The following is an 18448-nucleotide window of genomic DNA, read 5'->3' as shown; positions in this document are numbered from 1 at the left end:
AAATTTGTGCCGGCGCTTCACGGAGGGTCCATATGCGCAAATGAATAGCGGACGTCATCGGGTCCCCCCCTGATCCAATATCCGAATTCAACCAGCTCCTCAGCCTCGTCATCACGCTTTAGAAGCGCGAGTGCTCGCCATTTGTGGTTGGACAATCGCGTAAGTCCGCTATGCTCATACCACCTTTCTCGATACAGACAACCAGTGCGAACGAAAGTTTCCGAATACCACCAACTGCTGACCCAGCTTCCTCACCATCGCGTCTACCAGTTCCAGGACGTCAATCCCGAAGTCTGCAACGTGATCATTGGGAGGTGAGATACGTACGCTTGCCGACATGCCAAAAGCCACACCATAACCCCAACAAAGCACTTCCCCGGCAACACGCGCAGTCCGGCAAGGCACGTGTCGTGTACGGCTCAGCCATCAACCCCTTCCCGCTTCTCTTTACGCACTACTCTAAATGGAGATGGTATACGCGGCTAAACCATCTCCAGAGCTTAGGCCACGCTGCGTCGCGCTTGCGCCAACTATCTGAGCCCACATCAATGCCGTAGCAACTGCGTCTCTTCCGCGCTAGCTCGTCGCCTGGGTAGAGCGGCGGGTGGACGAAGACTAAGTCTACGGGCGCCGCACTTCTGGGGGCTGAAGTTGGAAGAAGGGGCTGCTCAGTGAATATGTTCATAAATGCGACCCGGAAGGAGACGGGGCCGATGTGAAGACACGTTGCGCCGGCAGCTGTGGTGGCGTATTTGAGCCTTCTGACATGTTTTCACTCCGATTCCGACAACGAACTGGCTCCGTTCCATGTCAGATCCAATTACGAAGTTTCCTAGACATTCTTTGCTGCCGTTCCATGATACTGTGAGAGGTCGAGTGTGAGAAGACGTCGTTGAGAGTGGGAGTTATTCAGGGGTAATCCCTCTCTAGGTACTTTTAACTGTATAAATGCATTTACATAGTATAATGTACTCTACAGATACATATATTCCATCACATATCGTTATATGTATATGATTAGTCACCTTATTGCCCAGGTCAAGGGCCAGGGTTAACTATGCTCTTAGATGTTTCTATGTTCGCGTCTCATTTATTAGGTATTACTTCTCTACTATGAAGGAAGCAGCTTATTTCCCGGTTTTTATATTCATCTTTCTGCCTCTAACCTTAGTTCCTCCGATCATCTCCGGTCAATTAGTTACGCCCCTCAATGTTCGCGATGAGCTTCTGCGCGTCTTGCTTGCACCTGATCGGATCGCTAGCCTTCTCTCTGATTTCTGGATAACACGAAGTATGACAATTGTATGTATCCTCGATGATGCTATCGACATCCGAGTCCGATACATACGCGTTTTCCTGGCTCTCCTTCTCGAAATTGGGCCCGCCTGACGAGCCACCGCAATTAATATTAGCAGGCATGTTTGCTGTGTCGTTTATATAAAGTTGAAAGTAGGTAAATATCGGGGTTGTAGTATAAAGGTTTGGTGTATGATCCTTTTGATTGTAGTGGTCGTGGTTGGTCTATTGATATTTCACGAGGCGTTGAAAATCGAATTGGAAGCTTATGTTATATATTTTTCTTTTGATAGTTACCTAGTCACCCAAAATTCCCAAACGACTTAATCACTTGACATCCAATCTAACCGTTGCGTGTGGCCAGTGATACAAGGTAAATATCTGGGCATGCTCCTAGCTTAATCTGACTCAGGTAGGTAATAATACAATAGGTACTGAATAACTACGTCGCCGTCATGGTGTAACAACAATAATTCGCTACGCTCTTTTCATGGCTCTCAATATCGATACACCAACAAAAATTTCACACCTATAGTCAGGTAACGCTCATTCACATCGATTCCGCCTCAAATTAAAACATCAACCCATGAGAAAAAAGAGCATCGTAAGCACTGTCGCGATCACAACTATCTAGAACCAGGGGTTCCACCTCCGTACGCTATGTAATTTCTCGTCAGTACTGCTGCAAACGGTAAGCCAGTCATTCTTGCTAATCTGCTGCCATTCGACGTTGTCTTTCTGTCCTAGGCATCGGTAACAATTCCAACCATACGCCTCAGCGTATAAATCGAGTAATTCCTCCTTGCTAAGTTGTTGCCAATCCTCTAAGCTCAGCACCACGCTTTCTTCGCACGCGACAACCTCGAATATAGAAGGTCCCGTACGGCGAGAACAGATTGCACAGCACGCCCTTCTTGGTTCTGTAGGAGGCGGTAGCAGAGGTAAGGGCTGGTTATGCAGATGTCGTGATTCCTGAGTTATACTTCCTATTTGGGTCTGGCCTGATGGATCGTGGCGCTTTAGACGATGTTTTTGCACTGCAACTCGCTTTGCCATCTGTACATCTAGTACGAACTGCTTGACAAGGGCCAGTCTCTGGATCCTTGGGAACGGCGGCCATCGGTGTTCAGATGCTAACGCCATTTTCCTTTCCGTAGTCTGCCCGGCGATAAGCCCTGGTGCCGGAGAGAGACTGGATTAGGTGAGAAAATAGGTTGCATACCATCTCTAATTGGAATTTACGCATCATGACCTCTTCGCGAAGTAGTGCGTCGAAGGTCCGCCGCCAATCGAATACAATACCAAAGCCATCATCCTCCACTTGCAGATCGACGATATCGGTATCGTTAACGATGTACCCTCCCGTCATGCCATGGTTCAGAAGACCTTCTCCTAGTCTTAGATGCGCGACTCGATTCTCGAAGGTGTATTGGTCCCACAAGGACCGGATATCCTCTTTGTTTAGTGAATTCGATAAGCCGGGTCCTAGAGTTCGAAACCGAACCTGACTGCTCTCGGGATTATCGTCGTCTGTACGGTTGGACAGTCTATAATCTATCTGGCATCGCGGTCCCGAATAAAGAGTGATGGTCAGCTTCGGTAACCAATAATGCCAGAAGAAGCGCTCTATCCGACGCTTCTGTCGCCGCGCAGTATGTCGCAATGTGGTCCACTGGTACGCGGGGTCCAGATCGTAGTCGTCAATCAAGAGATCCAGGATTCGTTCGATTAACTCGAGCGGGAGTCTCCCCCAAAAATCTGCAATCTCTGGAACCATGGTGGGACGATCGAACGATCAACCGATCAAGAGCGAATCAACTGCTCCGAGTGACATGAAATTGTCCAAAAAATGCAAGAGAATTCCCAGAATCAGGGAGTGCAGTAGTGATATATGCCATAGAATACCTTGTACATAGTACCCACTATCATAGGCTGCGATCACACGACGCGCCTATTGGTCATGCATTGTATGGGAAGCTTCAAAAACATGTCGGTATTTACCCAGAGGCAGGGATCGACAAGCCCTTGAGCTTGAAATCAAACAAATTGCGCCCATCCGCTCGCCCTCGTCGAATACCTGGCGTTGAAATATTGGGCATCATGGTAGTAAGAATTAGACGCGGTCAAACTTCCGGGTTGTATCGATGACGATGGGGTCGGGAGCTTGGGGTTAATGCTGTGCCGGTATTATGAAATTCCACCGAGCGACCAATGAGTCAATATCCGGTGGTAGCACTGCTTTTAACTACCTCGTGGATCGGCCCGTATCCCCAAATGGAAGGCGTCTAGCTACTTCGTCTTAAATTCACGTAGAAATAGAATCCGGGAAACTTTCGTTTTGAATTAGAGATGTTTTATATGTTCAGAAGACCCATCTATACGGCCCGTTTCTCCCATTTCGAGCGCTTGTCTCGGTTCTCTGCAGGACTTCGTCTCGAGACTAAGGATAATAAGCAGCCGGACGACCAAGATATATCTTGGACGTTCCACTTTTAACCTGGGGCTTGGCGATCAGCATCAGATAAGATCGCAAAAGCAAGCGGGTGAATTGAATCCGAGTACTAGGACGATCGATGTCGCAAAGCGAGATAAATATGAGAAATATAAAATAAAAATTAGCAGGCATAACTTATCGTGTTATAACAAATTCGTCCAGATATATGTTCGAAGCGTGACCATAATATGTAACGCCACTGGCTACGCTGTGAGCCTACGTGGCGGACGGCTGACAGCTGACGACTCGGTAACAAGAGTTGGACGACGCTAAAGAGTCCGCAGCTGTTTCACACCAGGCATATGTAGTAAGATCTCGCCAAGCAGCTAGGAAATAAGTAGGCGTAATTCGCCGAAACTGGCCAAGTTGATATTATTTCATTCTCGTTCATCCATTCAATACCTAGTTACCTATCATCTAAATGCTATAAAAAATACAAGTTTGGCATCAATCATCATAAAGGTTATGTCGTCTAACTATACCTGACTTTCAAGAGTCGTAGAATCGTAATATACACGTTTCGACCTGCAGCCTGTCTATTGTGCGGTTCATGTGGAATATGCTGAGTCCCTGTTTCGTTTCCTGGAGTGTGTAAACTCTTCGCCGTACGCCAAATCCGTTGGTATGCAGGATATTGTTTGTTTGAAGCATCAAGTGTCAAAAATCAAAATTTCATTCGTTTCCCTGTATTCCGCTTTATTTCAGTCCGGCCAAAGCAACGTTATGCATTGATCTCACGTCGTAATTGATATCTCGTTCATCGTGATGTCGGCCATCTTGACGACCTTCTTGATCATCTCGAAGTGGCCTGACGCTGTTCTGAGAGCTAGGTCTCTGCCTCCGCGAGGTAGAGCTTGAATTAGAGTACCGCCTTCGCCGTTTGTCTTCCCTGCGCCTCTCGCCCCTCACGCTTGCTGTATCTGGGAGAGTACTTTCCGAGGCGCTGATCTGAGGGTCGTCGATATCTGTTGCTGTTTGCATCTCGCCCGCTCTTCTGCTCTTGTACTCCTCCAAAGCCCTCCGCAGGATCTGGCGCATGAATGCCTTGTTGACGTTTCTACGGACCCGGTCGAAGTAGCGCACCACGTCACCGACGACCATGACTTGGGCGTCGTGATCAACTTCGACGATGTCGGCATAGTTGGCTCGTGAGTCTTCCTTCACGCGGAGCTTGCCGGGGCGCAGCTCGATCCCAATCGACGAATAGGGCAAACGCGCCCCACCGGCCGGCTCAGCGCTGTTGCTAGGTGTCGGATCGCCATTGGCGAAAACAAATCCTTGCTGGAAATGGTCAATTCCAGGTTTGGCGAACTCTTGCTTGCCGCCCACAGATATGGGTCTGGAATTTGAACCACGGTCAGCTAATGAAGATGGAAAACCGAAGTTTCGTGAAGCTGACGTGCCCGCTTTCTCCCCACGCCGATGCACCTAAATACCCCAAAGGACGTTCATAGGCAGTTCGTGATGGAAGGGAACCCCGAGGGGCATACAGAATGATTATAGGGTACCGGGACGTTCACTTACATGCAGGCACAGTGATGAGGGAATGTATCACTATGGCGAAGGACGATGAAACGACTGTATCCTAAACATTTCCATTCCCACTCGAATTCTGGTGCGTCGGCCCAGAGAAACTCGAATACCTAAAAAAGCCACCTTTCAGCCATCGGTCTTCCACCTTTTGCTTTTCCAGAAAAAAAGCAAAGGGGAAAAACACTTACGTCGCCAACTTGCAATTTGGATGCCGGCCCAATATCGTATCCTTTAAGTGCTGTAAACTGGTCAGCGCTGCAACAGGTGGAAGAATAACACCAACCAGGCAAATTCAAATATGCGGGAGGATGGATGTAATGCATCTTCAACACGGGCTACGAATCAAACTTACTCAAAGGATGAGCATCGGGGCCGTCTTGCGGCAATTCGGACGCATCGTCCCCATAACCTGAGTCACTTCTAATCGTTGCTTGGTCGCGTAGTCCCATCTCTGACGAGCCAGAAGAAAGGCCAGAAGAAAGGGAAGAAAAGAGGGAAAGGGTCATTAAGAAGGATGGCCGATTTCGTTCGGGGTTATATCTGGGGGAAGAAGGGTTTACTCGGTTTACTAGGGGGGCGATTTGTTGTTACAGCAATACTAGTCCTAGCATGTCTTAATGATTATTGAGACTCCTTTTCTATTTGTCGGGCGCGGAGTCGGTGATGCTGCCCAACCCCATCCACTCCACATGTGTATGCAGCTCTTGTTGTTTTCAATGGTTGCGGTCAACGATAGGGATCCACCGCGTGCCGTTTCCCTAGTCTTACGGTACGAGAAGTGAGCCCAGATCACAGGGGGTCACGGCCCCCCGGGGATGAGGCGGCGGAAGTGGATCAGGGGGCCCTTTGGCTGGCCAGCCAAAATCGACCACATCTCGTCACCGCCATTTGGCTCCCGCCAAAACCAAACGATTTTTGAGATAATGCAATTTCAGCGACCGCCCACAGACAAAAGGGATAAGCCCTTTCGATGGTCCTCGATGGGTTCCTCCGTGATCGCATCCCGCGTACCTGACTCCGTTTTGCCATCACCTGAGAGGCGCGAAAAAGCTCGACGAGCAAAAAACTCTGGGCTTCCCGTCCCGCTGCGGGGACTTTGATTTACTTTGTGCGCTATCATGAAACGATTTTGAATCCATAATAGAGCGCCGATATATGCGAGGCATGAAATCCGCGCTCATGGTACCCTGACGTCAAAAAGGACGAATGCCATCGGCGCCACGAGGGCCCTTCGAGGGACGGAGAAAGAGCCGATCACGATAGATGGTTTATTCAGCCCGACGGGGTCGCCCCTATTACCCCGTGATACCGGATCCGGAGCCGCCACACAGCGACGTGGACAAATGCATCGCGAAGATACTTCTGCCTATCTAGGAAGGGAGTGCTGAGGTATTTCCTCGTGAAGCCTGCTCTGCAACAAGACTAGACCTGAGCCGATATGGATAGCACATATGGAGTCATCAACATTTCCGCCCATGCTATTCGCCCACCACAGGCCCGGTGGATAGTTAGCAGTAAGATGTGCCAAATTGCATCATGACTCTCCCGCCGCTCTCTAGAATCGTCGAGAAGATTAGCACGAACATACGATAAATAATTGCGTTGGGTTTCAAATCACAATTGCATTAGCTCGTATGCGTAAAAAGTTCTTTCGTCAATGTTGCCATTCTTCCCAACCTCATTCGTAGACGATCTCATCTATTCAGCTCGGTACCAACCTCCCCAGATAGGTAGTCTCCTTCTCTGCATCCATATAGGCGCTCACGCCGCCATAGGGTCACTCGCCTTCTCCAACATCGATATCGATCCAAGATGGTGTGAACTCGAAGTCAAGTGCTGGGTCATAGATTGGAAGCCATTCGCAGAACGACCTCTCGTCGCATATACGCCCTGGCCACCCAAAGGATCTTTAACGTCTTCCCTGTGGGATTGGATCGAAGGTGCAACGCACTTCATGCCACCAGATACCCATTATATAGGCGAACTGTCTTTTACTATCAAGTTTTCGCATTGAGAAGGATGTATATATGCAAACGTCTACCCAAGTAGGTAGCCATCCACTGCCATACCTGAAGAGCACATGTAATTCCCGTCTGCAGCTCTGGACCCGGCTAATGCACTTGTGCTATACCTTCTTCGTCATTATAATTATTCAGCGCCTTCAGGGCTTAGCTCAAATTCTATACTAGAGTTGATGCTCCACATTCTGCAGGTATTGCATGATAATTATTGAGAGTCTACAGACTTAGTAGCTTATCTCCTTCGTTTCTAGTCGCAGGGAATGGTCAATCATATGCACGACGTAGCCAATTTAGCTAGTCTATAAAACTCTCGAGGCATGAGAGCAGCATTGGTGATGGCCATAGGTCCCAGAACGACTACATGTGAGTAATATTAGCTAGTATGTACGTAAGTGTGTTGTACCTCTAATTATAAAATACGCGCATAAGGTACTTAGTCTAGGTAGGTATGTCATATATGTGCAGCTATATCAATTTCGTCATACTACAATATTATTTCTTAAAGCCGCGGATCTTATAACAAGTATATATCTTCCACGTTCACCTGAACGTATCATTCTGCTTATATCTAACGGTGGAGAGCGGGGTTTCTAAATAGCACTCGATATACTTGGCTAAGAAGCGGTTTTGTATCACTTCTAGTAGTACGTATGGCTACTCCAGTCGTAATCTTCGTTTCTCTTCATTTTTATAAATATGCCTTACAGTAGGTTTGCAAGTGCTGTTGGCTGCCTTGATTTTCACTGCCCTCTTCACCTCCTTCCTGGTTAGTAATAGATATGACAGTAAAGGTATTTGCAAGGTAGCAGATGGTCTGACCTGGGCTGTGAGCTCATGCGTGCGTAAGCATCTAATTGCCCCGGGAAGCTCTGGCTTGAGATATCTCTCTTGTTGCTGGTGAATTTGGAAAAACGGGAAGGTTGCCTGAAATATGAGTAAGTAACTTAAGGCACTCTTTTCGATGGCCGATGTGCTGTATGATTATAGAAGGTTCTGAGTGGTGACACATCAAATGAGGCAATGGCGTCTCACGAAATGGGACGCGAACGCCCATAGTAGTTGCTTATCTACTTAGTATTCATTCGATCTGCGTTTCTAACCTTCATTTTCTATTCATCCACAACCAGGCAACGATGCAGCATATCACCAATAATCGCCTTGAAGGCGGGTCTAAGTGTCCTTCTCCCCTATTAGCCCTCGATGATATCCCGCCGAGCAATGCGGAGACTATGCTCTGTTCTGCATGCCAGAGAATCTTTTCGCAGACATCACGGCCATTAGCACAATATGACAAGCTTTGGGTCGACATTGCAACGAATTGCTATGTGCCCAGAGAAGAAGCAACGAGATTACTGCACCACACGACCCAACAAAGCTTCGACCAAGCTGTCCAAGATGGGTGCTTCATCTGTACCAAGGTCGACATCACTCCGGCTGGACAACCAATTAGTCCCGAATTTGAAATTATGGGGAATAGATCCCAACAACCATGCTGGGAGAGTTTCATCAAGATAATCCCTATGGAAAACAATGGTTTGAATCGTGCAGGACGCTACAAAGTGGTCGTATACCTCGTATGCGAAGTTGGGCAGGAAGTACAGGGAAAGGCTAAAATTTTCTTCATGGTCCCAGGCGAGTTCACTTTTATTCTTCTAGGATATTCGTTCTAGTATTGATACCAGAGCAGTCCATGGACGGAAACCAGAATTCAATATACCAGCCAATGATCGCTTATCCCAGATTAAAAAATGGGTGACTGCCTGCTGTCGCCAACACGAGTGGGGTTGTGTAAAATATCGTCATCATGAATGGGCAAGACCTTCACGTCTTATCAATGTGGGGCATCCGGGACAGGAATTCGTCTCATTGGAGCTATTTGGGAACATACGAGTCCTAAATGTTCCATACATCACGATGAGCCACAGGTGGCTAGAGCCGAAGCCACCAGTGCTTAAGAGAGGCAACATCGAACATCTGACAAAGAGCGGAATATCTCTCTCAGAACTACCTAAAAGTTATCAGGATGCTGTAAGCATTGTCCGATACATAGGAATCAAATATCTTTGGATCGATTCTCTCTGCATATTACAAGATTCAGAAGAAGATTTTAGTAAGGAAGCGGCACGCATGGGTAATATCTATGCTGGAGGTGCATTCAACATTGTTGCATCCAACTCGGGTAACAAGGAAACTGGATTGTTCTCGAGCAGAACTAACAAGGGGCTTATACCTATTGTTCGGCCATCATGGCCAGGTATAGGAAGTGACAAGGCCTTTGCCTTGAATCCTGAGGGTGTCGATGCTTCTGAACGCACCTTACTAGGAGATCTCTTATTCAATAGGGGTTGGGTTCACCAGGAGGTCCAGTTAGCCCCTTCGAACTTGTTCTGCACCAAAAATCAACTCTGGTGGGTATGTTTAGAGGGAACTTATTGCGAAGCCTATCCTGGAGGCTTGAATGAAACATTTAATGGAATGGGATACAGGACAAGCCGACTAGGAATCATACGTACGCTCGTGGTTCCAAAGATCCATCCCCCTATTTGGCATAGGTTACACAAGAGGCAGGATGATCGGACTTTCGAAAGTCGCCTATTCATGTATGCCTGGTTCAAACTCGTTCAGTGCTACTCGGCATCAATAACCACACAGCCTGATGACAAATTGGTTGCGATAGGCGGCATTGTTGAACTGTTACGTGAGTGGATGCATAGGGAACAATATAACCTAGAGTCTGGCTATTTCTCTGGCATGTGGCGATACTGTCTCCTCGAACAGTTAAGTTGGTGCGCCTATGGATCATATAGGGCTAACAAGCTAGAATACAGATGGAAGGGTACATATAAGATACCTACTTGGTCATGGGCTAGCATCAACGGTGCAATTTTTTACGACCACATAACCGGGGAAGAATATACTCACGATTGGATCTTACCCAAAGCTTCCAAAACATCAAAGCCTTTAGCGAAGATACTATCACTGAATACTACAGGACTGGACCCTCTTGGCCGAACAAGCAATCGAAATATTCTCAAGATTAAAGGGGCGACATTCCCTGTCTCATTCAAGAGCGAAAAGTTCGAACCGATGGTATGGGCAGATGTTGAGTATAACCAGTCGGATTCGGTTAAACGGTTAGGAGTTCAGATTTTCTTCGATTGCTCCGAAGAACTCCTAGAGGCGAAAAATGACAAGCACGGATATATTGCGATGCCATTGCTTCTGCATGAATCGCAACAAGAACGCGGTCTCTTTCTTATCTTGAGAGGTATTATATTGCGTAGAATAGGGGATGGAGATACACAGCTGCATAAGCGATGCGGATATTTTGACAGCCGCTTTACCTATTGGTCTAGAGGCGAGCTCATATTGAACCGGATTGCTATGAACCCTCTGGACAGCGATGACTCGCTAGATAGCATTGATAACACATATCTCATTACATAATACTAAGACGTTTTCAACCTTGGTTAAGTTGTATAATCATCTTATGTCATAGCAAGGCATATCTCATACACTGTTTTTTTCCTTATTTTAGAAGCAAGTCAACTTAGCTCAGGGACTTTTTCCAACTTTTTTTTCACCTGCGCATTAAAACCCCCCTACAAAACGCCATGGACCATATGTATACTCAGGTATATACTTACCTACAGAGACCGACTCTCTACAGCGGAAGTTTCTCATGTTTAAAGCTCTTCTTTCCCTCGCCCTCGCCGTACACAGCCGTTACATGCCCATGTCCCCGGATCTTGTACTTATAGATCATCAAGCCTTCTAAGCCAACGGGACCCCGGGAGTGGATCTTGTTAGTACTAATACCGACCTCGGTACCGAAACCGTACCTCATGCCATCCGCAAACCGGGTAGAGGCATTCCAGTACACGCCCGCCGCGTCCACGCTCGACATGAACAGCTCAGCGAGCTCCGACGAACTGGTCAAGATCGCGTCCGTGTGCTTGGAGCCGTGGGTGTTGATGTGAGCGATTGCTTCGTGGATATCTGCAACCGCCTTGACAGCAAGCGTTAGGCTAAGGAACTCGGTGTCGAAGTCAGCTTCTTGTGCGTCCTTCAGCGTGGCAGCCAAATTCGAAGGTAGTTTTTTCATAAGACCCGCTTTCGTCTTGGCGTCACAGCGTAGAGTAACCCCTTTCGCGATGAGGTTTCCGGCTGCCACAGGGAAGATGGTTTCGAGAGCCGATTCTTGGACTAAGAGCGTCTCTAGGCTGTTACATGCAGCGGGATAGCTGGTCTTGGAGTCGACGAGGACGTCCGATACTATCTTCGGGTCCGCTGATTGCTCGAGGAATATGGAGCACAAGCCATCCGCGTGACCGAGAACTGGAATCTTGGTGTTTGACTTGATGTATTTTACCAGATCGTTGGAGCCTCGAGGAATTACGAGGTCGATGTATTGGTCCAGATCCAGGAGTTGAGGTATCACGTCTCTCGTGGTGACGAGCTGAATGGCGCCGTTAGGGACCTTTGTCTTCTCCAATGCTGCGGAGATGACCTTGGAGATGGCAATAAATGATTCCGTTGACTCCTTTCCTCCTTTTAGAATGGCGGCATTGCCCGACTTTATCGCCAGGGAGGCGATGTTAGCAATAACCTCGGGCCGTGCCTCGAATATAATTAGGAGGACGCCGATGGGGCAAGTGACTCTCGTCAACTCCAGACCATCGTCAAGCTTAGTTCTTAAAGTAACCTTGCCAACTTCAAAGTACTTAATTAGCTGCGTACATATTAGGTATGTAAGCACCTAGCTCACCAGCGGTGATGACTCACCAGGATCCTCAAGACCTCGAACATCAAGTATGCCCTTCATCATGTCTTCCCATTTCCCTTTCTTCCCGAGGTCCAACCTTGAAACCAGGCTCTGACTTAACTGGCCACTTTCTGCAGCTACCCGTGCGGCCTCAAGGTCGCGAGCGTTGGCTGCGAGGATGTCCTGCTTGGCGGCAGTCAGGCCCGCATGGATGGCAGTCAAGGCATCGTTTCTGGCATATTCAGACAGCGTAGCAAGTACGTGTGAAGCATCTTTTGCCGCCTTTGCAGCTTCAGAAGGGGAGGCGTTCGTGAGAGACATTGCCTTAGTGTTTAAGGTTGAGCAACGTCAATTATTCCTATATCGGAAGTTGAATAGCGTCAAAGTTATGAAAGCGACTATGATGCAAGTGGCTAATCACGGCTCAGGTTATCAGCGGTATCACCTTGGCAACTTCTAGGTTACCCCACCCCCACCAACATAGTACAGCCACGGTGGCTAGGTGAGCATCCATATAGCCACATTGAATCCCCTGGAATTGAAATTTCGTCCAATAAAACACGATACTCAGCAACTCGAAATTTACGTCTCCTTATGTGACATTCGCACATATACATGTCCACCATGCTGTTGTATTGAGTTAGGAAGATAAATTCTCTCTCGTATTTCGAGATGAACCCATCGGCACAATGACCTGCGCGGCCTGCCTACCTTCTATTTTCCAAGAAAAAGAATCCATTTCTTGTACACGAGGCTGCTCTGCAAAAGCTGTCTTCTCAACGAAGGAGCCAAGATCCATCTCAGCAACGAGTGGATAAGTTCTAATGGGACCTTAGATGATTACGCCTCAAGTGGGGTGTATCATAACTGACGGTCTGCTAGAAGCGATGTCTTGCGAGTCACGACTCATCGCCACGTTTATGCGTTCATGCTAAAAAGGAAGGCAGCGAATGACAGCTCCTAAGATACCATAACAACCTGATGATTGAACATCCGGCGAAGTGCTGTAGTTTATAAACTACTATCGCATACTTCCGCCGGGGACCGTTCCTAGCGCCGATATATTCCTTCCACACGGGTATATGGCAGGCTAGTGCGATAGAATCCGATTCCAAGTCAGCTTATACCCGCATTGGTGTCCCGAGATCGCCAGAATGTAACCTTTTGGAGGATCGATTTTCCTGTTGGCGATGGTCTGGCATATCGGAACCACTAACCGGATGGAAATTTCTGACCCGTGGCCATGTATCTCGGATTTTTCGGCTTTTCGCGCCAGGTGCAATTCCCGTCTCTGCATGCTCGTCCCCACACATCCCAAAGGAGTGAATCGACCAGCCGCCTCAGAAAAGCTTACCTTCTGTTATACCTACCTCGGTAGGTAGGTTGCCAAGTTCCTACGATAGGTCCACTATCCGAGTGGTAGTGCTCACCTCGCCTCTCATTGACCCCTGGCGGTTCTACGAGTATAGGACCTAGGTAAATCTTTACGATTTTATTCCTTCACCGTTTGGTCCCCCGACCTCCAAGTTCTTGACATCAAGGTTCCCATTGTCTTGGTAATATTCTATATTCGTCCATGAAGTCCATGAATCATCACAGTACGGTACTATTACAGGGTCCTCGATTGAGTATTAAAATCTGCTCTTCCACCTTCGCTTGAAGTTTTACCTTACTCCACCGATATCGGTTATTGCATTGTCGGTCTAGATAACCTAGGTTGCAGTGAAGGGCCATTGCTCTGTTCAATTTTCACAAGAAACTCCGTGGATATGACTATTGATCCAGAAAAGATAGAGGAAAAGTCAGAAGATGTTGGGTTCGATAGAGGCCGTCCAGACGACAAGGAGGCTACTGCGTCTATCACCAGCTCGAGTCGTGGAGTGGATAATAATTCGATAGATGCCGTCCCTGAGCAAATATTAACAACAAATGGCATACCAGTCGATGAAGAAGCTGCGGCTACTGCCTCGACGGGAAGAGCGAGGTCACAAGCATCGTCTGCTCGATCCAGGACGCTGTCTGTAGTGCCAAGGCTAAAACGACGAGGCTTCCTCGCGCAATTGACGCTTATTCCAGAGGTCGAACGGCCGTACGACTATCCAGACAAAGTCAAATGGACCATAACAGCGTTCATAGCATTAGCAGCGTGTGCTGCGCCGATGGGGTCTTCTATCTTCTTTCGTAAGCATACCTACACATGTCTTCCTTTAAACCGTAACACAACTTTGTTTCTGCGAATAAGTACCGTAAGACTCACGTGAATCGTATTAGCTGCCCTCCCGGAGATGTCTATAAGTCTCAATGCATCGCCTACAGTGGTAAACTTGACGGTAGCGTTGTATATGCTTTCAATGTCAATTTTCCCACTATGGTGGAGTTCTTTTTCTGAGACCCTCGGACGACGTAATATCTACCTGTCGTCCTTCTTTCTAAACGTTGTCTTCTCCCTTTTAAGCGGACTCAGTGTTAACATCGCTATGTTGATCGTTTTCCGTGTCCTCTCTGGCGGAGCTGCTGCATCTGTGCAGGCCGTCGGCGCGGGCACTATAGCCGATATATGGGAACCCAGAGAACGCGGTCGTGCTATGGGCTACTTCTACCTAGGACCATTGATGGGCCCCCTTTTGGCTCCCATCATCGGTGGAGCACTTACTGAAGGTTTTAACTGGAGAGGCACAGAATGGTTCCTTACTGCGTATGGTGCCGTTGTGTTTGTTCTTGTCTTATTCTGCGTGCCGGAAACCCTAGCAAGGCGTCCGGCCGCGACCACGGCCCCGTCCTCACACGCAAACGACCTTTCACGCGTCTCCACCACGCGCTCGGTACAGATATACACCAAGAAAGCTGCAACGGGGTTCAAACGATGTTTCCTCGACCCCCTCGAAATCATCACGTACCTGCGTTTCCCCGCCGTCGCGATCACCGTCTACTACGCCGCCATCACCTTCGGAGCCCTCTACGTCCTCAACATCTCCATCCAATCCTCTTTCTCGAAGGAACCGTACAGCTACTCCGCCATCATCATAGGCCTGCTCTACCTCCCCGGGTCGCTGGGCTACTTCGCCGCAAGCATGCTAGGCGGCCGGTGGATCGACCGCATCATGGTGCGCGCGGCGGAGAAGGCGCAGCGCTACGACGCCAACGGCAAGCTCATATACCTTCCCGAGGACCGCATGCGCGAGAACGCGTGGATCGCGGCGACCTTGTACCCGGGCGCCCTGGTGTGGTCCGGCTGGACGCTGAGGTACGGAATCCACTGGGCCGCGCCGTCCGTGGCCAACTTCTTCTTCGGCGTGGGCAGCATGCTGGTGTTCAGCGCGGCGACGACGATGCTCACGGAGTTCATGCCGGGGAGGAGCAGTAGCGGCGTGGCGCTTAACAATTTCGTGAGGAATATCTTGAGCTGTACTGGCGGTATCGTCGGACAACCGCTGATCGATGTGATGGGCGTGGGTTGGCTGATGACGTTGGTGGGATTGGTTGCTTGGGTAAGCGGGAACGTGTGCATTTACTTCCTGAGAAAGAACAGTCGGAAGTGGAGGGCGCAGATGGATAAGGCTCTGAATGGAAAGTGAGCTGGGCTACGCTAGATGTTTAGCCCCAAAGGAGTTTAAGTGGGAGGCGCTTGGAAGCTTTCATTTACGACGTGATGTGATACTCCGCTTGGGACAAGGGTTTTTGCACAGGGGCATGTTGAAGGCATTGGTGGTGGATGAAGGAGGTTTGGTCATCATCAGGTAAGTAGCATAGCGTTTCCTTTTTGCCTAGAGGTATATACCCCTTACTAGGCGCTTAGGTACTTATTACCGCCTACAAAAGTCTTATTTAGAATACCTAGTTATGTACATACGAGATGGACGAGATGAATGACACTGCGTATATATATACCCCCAACTCTTTATATATCTCTTATGTCTTCTTATATACCGATACTTACCTGTATATACGACCAAGAAACCCCCGAAGTCAACCAAGCAGTCCTCCCCCTATACACCTTTACCCCTTCCTCCTTACTCCTTCCCCTCAGCAAACAAAGCCCCTAGGGCATCTAACCCAACATTCCCGCCACTAAAAACAATCCCCACATCCCAGCCCTCGTCACCCGCCTCCCTCTCCACCAATTCCCTGAACGCCTCATCGTACAGCGCGACGGCAAGCGGCACGGCGGAGCTAGGCTCGATAACGACCTTCAGGCGCTCGTACGCGAGGCGCATGGCGCTCTTGATCTGGGACTCGGAGACGGAGAAAAACGCGGACACGAGACGCCGGTCGTAGATGACGGACCACGGGATTGCGCCAACGGGCGTGCGCAGGCCGTCCGCGATCGTGAGGGTTTTGACGCTGGTGATCCGGGACCCGGATTCGAAACCCCGTTTCGCGTCGTCGGCGCCTTGGAAGGAGGGCTCGGCGCCGAAGACGCGGATGCCGGTTCCCTCGCAGGAGAGGGCTACGCCGGAGAGCACTGGGGGAGGTGTGGGTGTTAGCCTGTTAGAGGGGGTTTGGGAGGTTGGTTGGGTTGGGTTTGGTGTGCAGATAGGTGATAGGGTTAAAGGGGGTTTGGAAGGAAAGGGGTTGGTAATGAGGTAATGAAGGAATGAGTCAATGAGCCGGATTAATTATATCTTTATCTGCAAGAGTAAACACAAAAAAAAAAGTATCTGCCCATCCTGGGATCGAACCAGGGATCTTCTGATGTTTCTGATTTATGATAACAGTCAGACGCCTTGACCACTGGGCCAATGGGCACTAAGGAATGAACGTTTTCTCACACAGTGACACGTTGATAGATGTACCTGCCATTTAGGTAATTTATATGGTGTAAAACAGTGTGCGTACGTCATGATCATGGTTGGGTAGCTCCTGAGTTCAGACTGAAGGAAGGATGGAAGGAGATTCCGTAACTTACTACCACCGCCACCACAAGGCGCAATAATCGCATCGAGGCCTTTCTTCTTCGTCGGCTTTTCTCCACCCTTTTCCGCCTTCTCGGCCATCAAAGTCTCGACCTGCTCCTGGAACTCGAGACCCAGGGTACCTTGTCCTAGGATAATATCCGGGTGGTCGTAGGGCGGCACGAGGCGGGCGCCAGTGTCCTCGATGACCTTGGCGGTGACGGCCTCGCGCTCGACGCTTGTACTACCGCTGAAGATTACGTTGGCGCCGTAGCCCTTCGTTGCGGCGATCTTGGGAGGTGCCGATATTGAAGGCATCACGATGTAAGCCGGGATGTTATTTGTGCGCGCTGCGAGTGAAAGCGCTTGCGCGTGGTTCCCTTGAATTTGTTAGCCTGTGTTTTGGTTCCTGCGTCTGGGAAATTTATAGGAATTCAAGAGATAAGCGGAACATTTCTAATAGATATCTGAGATCATAAGGCGTTTGGATAGAAAATATACGAGAAACGGAGCTCATGGGTAGAGTAGCTACCTGTGAAGCTTAATCATTGGAGAAAAGGGGAAATGCATTGTATCTCATGACACATGAATCAATTCCATCCCGCAACTTCTCACTCCTCAACACAATATCCCAAGCAAGTTTCAAGGCACCTATCTCCCTCGCCTCTTAATTATGTAAACAACATACCATTTCTTAACTCACGCCCATTATCTCAGTCCCTAGAGATGATAACCCACCCAATATTCTACCTTTAGACCCAGCCGCCAAACCAAAGTGAGAGGAAACAGAGGAAACAGAGAAACCAAGCAACGGCCACAAGAACAATATGAAACCAACCCGCAGCCCATCACCGCATCAAAAACACGAATGTAAAAAAGAAAAGAGTAAAAACCCACCAGAGCTATGCGTAACTACGCCCCTCTCCCTGCCTCCGCCCTCCAGCCAGCCCGGCTCCCTCTTCAGCCTCTCGATAGCATGAAACGCGCCGCGCGCCTTGAAAGCGCCCACCTTCTGGAAATTCTCGCACTTGAACCAGAGCCTAAGTTTCGGCTTCGCCTTGCCCTTCTCCTCCGCTCCCGTTCCCGCTTCCCCTATCGCCGGCGCTGGTGAGGAGGCGAGTTCTGAGAGCGAGGAGCTCGAGATGACCGGCGTCCGGTGTACGAACGGCTCGATAAGCTTCCGGGCTTCTGCTACCGAGGCACGGGTCAGGGGCGGAGAGGTTGAGGGATCTGCCATTATGTAGGTAGGGGTAGGAATATATTTCGGATGACTAAGGTGAGACGGGATAGGTGTTGAGTGAGGGAGTGAGCGAAGTATTATGTAAGTCGCACAAGTAAGGATCGAATTCTGATTCGTCTTTCCTGAGTCCTTCCTAAATACCTATCCAAGCTGACGGTATTAAGCTAAGCTGACGGTATTAAGCTAAGCTGACGGTATTATGCTAAG

General features: G+C 48.9%; 7 protein-coding genes and 1 non-coding gene across 8 annotated transcripts; 3 read left to right on the top strand and 5 right to left on the bottom strand.

The window, feature by feature from the left end:
- Window positions 1–968: 968 nt before the first annotated feature.
- On the top strand, window positions 969–1560 carry F4807DRAFT_448052 (uncharacterized protein). The gene has a single exon (XM_047999907.1). The coding sequence runs from the start codon at window positions 1114–1116 to the stop codon at window positions 1387–1389; it is 276 nt and encodes a 91-aa protein (XP_047848827.1). The 5' UTR covers window positions 969–1113; the 3' UTR covers window positions 1390–1560.
- A 366-nt stretch (window positions 1561–1926) lies between these two features.
- F4807DRAFT_454760 (uncharacterized protein) lies at window positions 1927–3073 on the bottom strand (the record flags this gene model as incomplete). Its single annotated transcript, XM_048000622.1, has 2 exons — window positions 1927–2454; window positions 2519–3073. The coding sequence occupies 2 exons, from the start codon at window positions 3071–3073 to the stop codon at window positions 1927–1929; spliced, it is 1083 nt and encodes a 360-aa protein (XP_047848826.1).
- A 1413-nt stretch (window positions 3074–4486) lies between these two features.
- Window positions 4487–5772, bottom strand: F4807DRAFT_465811 (uncharacterized protein; the record flags this gene model as incomplete). The annotated part of the gene is made up of 4 exons (XM_048002324.1): window positions 4487–5129; window positions 5315–5433; window positions 5512–5561; window positions 5676–5772. The coding sequence occupies 4 exons, from the start codon at window positions 5770–5772 to the stop codon at window positions 4487–4489; spliced, it is 909 nt and encodes a 302-aa protein (XP_047848825.1).
- Window positions 5773–8573: 2801 nt separating this feature from the next.
- Window positions 8574–10791, top strand: F4807DRAFT_454758 (HET-domain-containing protein; the record flags this gene model as incomplete). The annotated part of the gene is made up of 3 exons (XM_048000621.1): window positions 8574–8886; window positions 9032–9358; window positions 9395–10791. The coding sequence occupies 3 exons, from the start codon at window positions 8574–8576 to the stop codon at window positions 10789–10791; spliced, it is 2037 nt and encodes a 678-aa protein (XP_047848824.1).
- Window positions 10792–10808: 17 nt separating this feature from the next.
- Window positions 10809–13004, bottom strand: F4807DRAFT_448038 (gamma-glutamyl phosphate reductase). The gene is made up of 4 exons (XM_047999906.1): window positions 12982–13004; window positions 12821–12930; window positions 12130–12736; window positions 10809–12057 (listed from the first exon to the last, which is right to left on the bottom strand). The coding sequence occupies exons 3-4, from the start codon at window positions 12428–12430 to the stop codon at window positions 11009–11011; spliced, it is 1350 nt and encodes a 449-aa protein (XP_047848823.1). The 5' UTR covers window positions 12431–12736; window positions 12821–12930; window positions 12982–13004; the 3' UTR covers window positions 10809–11008.
- Window positions 13005–13878: 874 nt separating this feature from the next.
- F4807DRAFT_454756 (MFS general substrate transporter) lies at window positions 13879–15684 on the top strand (the record flags this gene model as incomplete). The annotated part of the gene is made up of 3 exons (XM_048000620.1): window positions 13879–13925; window positions 14088–14290; window positions 14381–15684. The coding sequence occupies 3 exons, from the start codon at window positions 13879–13881 to the stop codon at window positions 15682–15684; spliced, it is 1554 nt and encodes a 517-aa protein (XP_047848822.1).
- A 435-nt stretch (window positions 15685–16119) lies between these two features.
- On the bottom strand, window positions 16120–18238 carry F4807DRAFT_465808 (tryptophan synthase beta subunit-like PLP-dependent enzyme; the record flags this gene model as incomplete). Its single annotated transcript, XM_048002323.1, has 3 exons — window positions 16120–16571; window positions 17016–17381; window positions 17899–18238. The coding sequence occupies 3 exons, from the start codon at window positions 18236–18238 to the stop codon at window positions 16120–16122; spliced, it is 1158 nt and encodes a 385-aa protein (XP_047848821.1).
- F4807DRAFT_t159 lies at window positions 16768–16855 on the bottom strand. The gene has a single exon. It is a non-coding gene; the product is annotated as a tRNA-Asn (tRNA).
- Window positions 18239–18448: the final 210 nt, after the last annotated feature.

Source organism: Annulohypoxylon truncatum, assembly GCF_022578515.1.
Source record: "Annulohypoxylon truncatum strain CBS 140777 unplaced genomic scaffold F4807scaffold_60, whole genome shotgun sequence".
NCBI lineage: Eukaryota > Fungi > Ascomycota > Sordariomycetes > Xylariales > Hypoxylaceae > Annulohypoxylon > Annulohypoxylon truncatum.
Note: the sequence above shows the minus strand (reverse complement) of the source record. Positions and strands in the feature narration are given on the sequence as shown.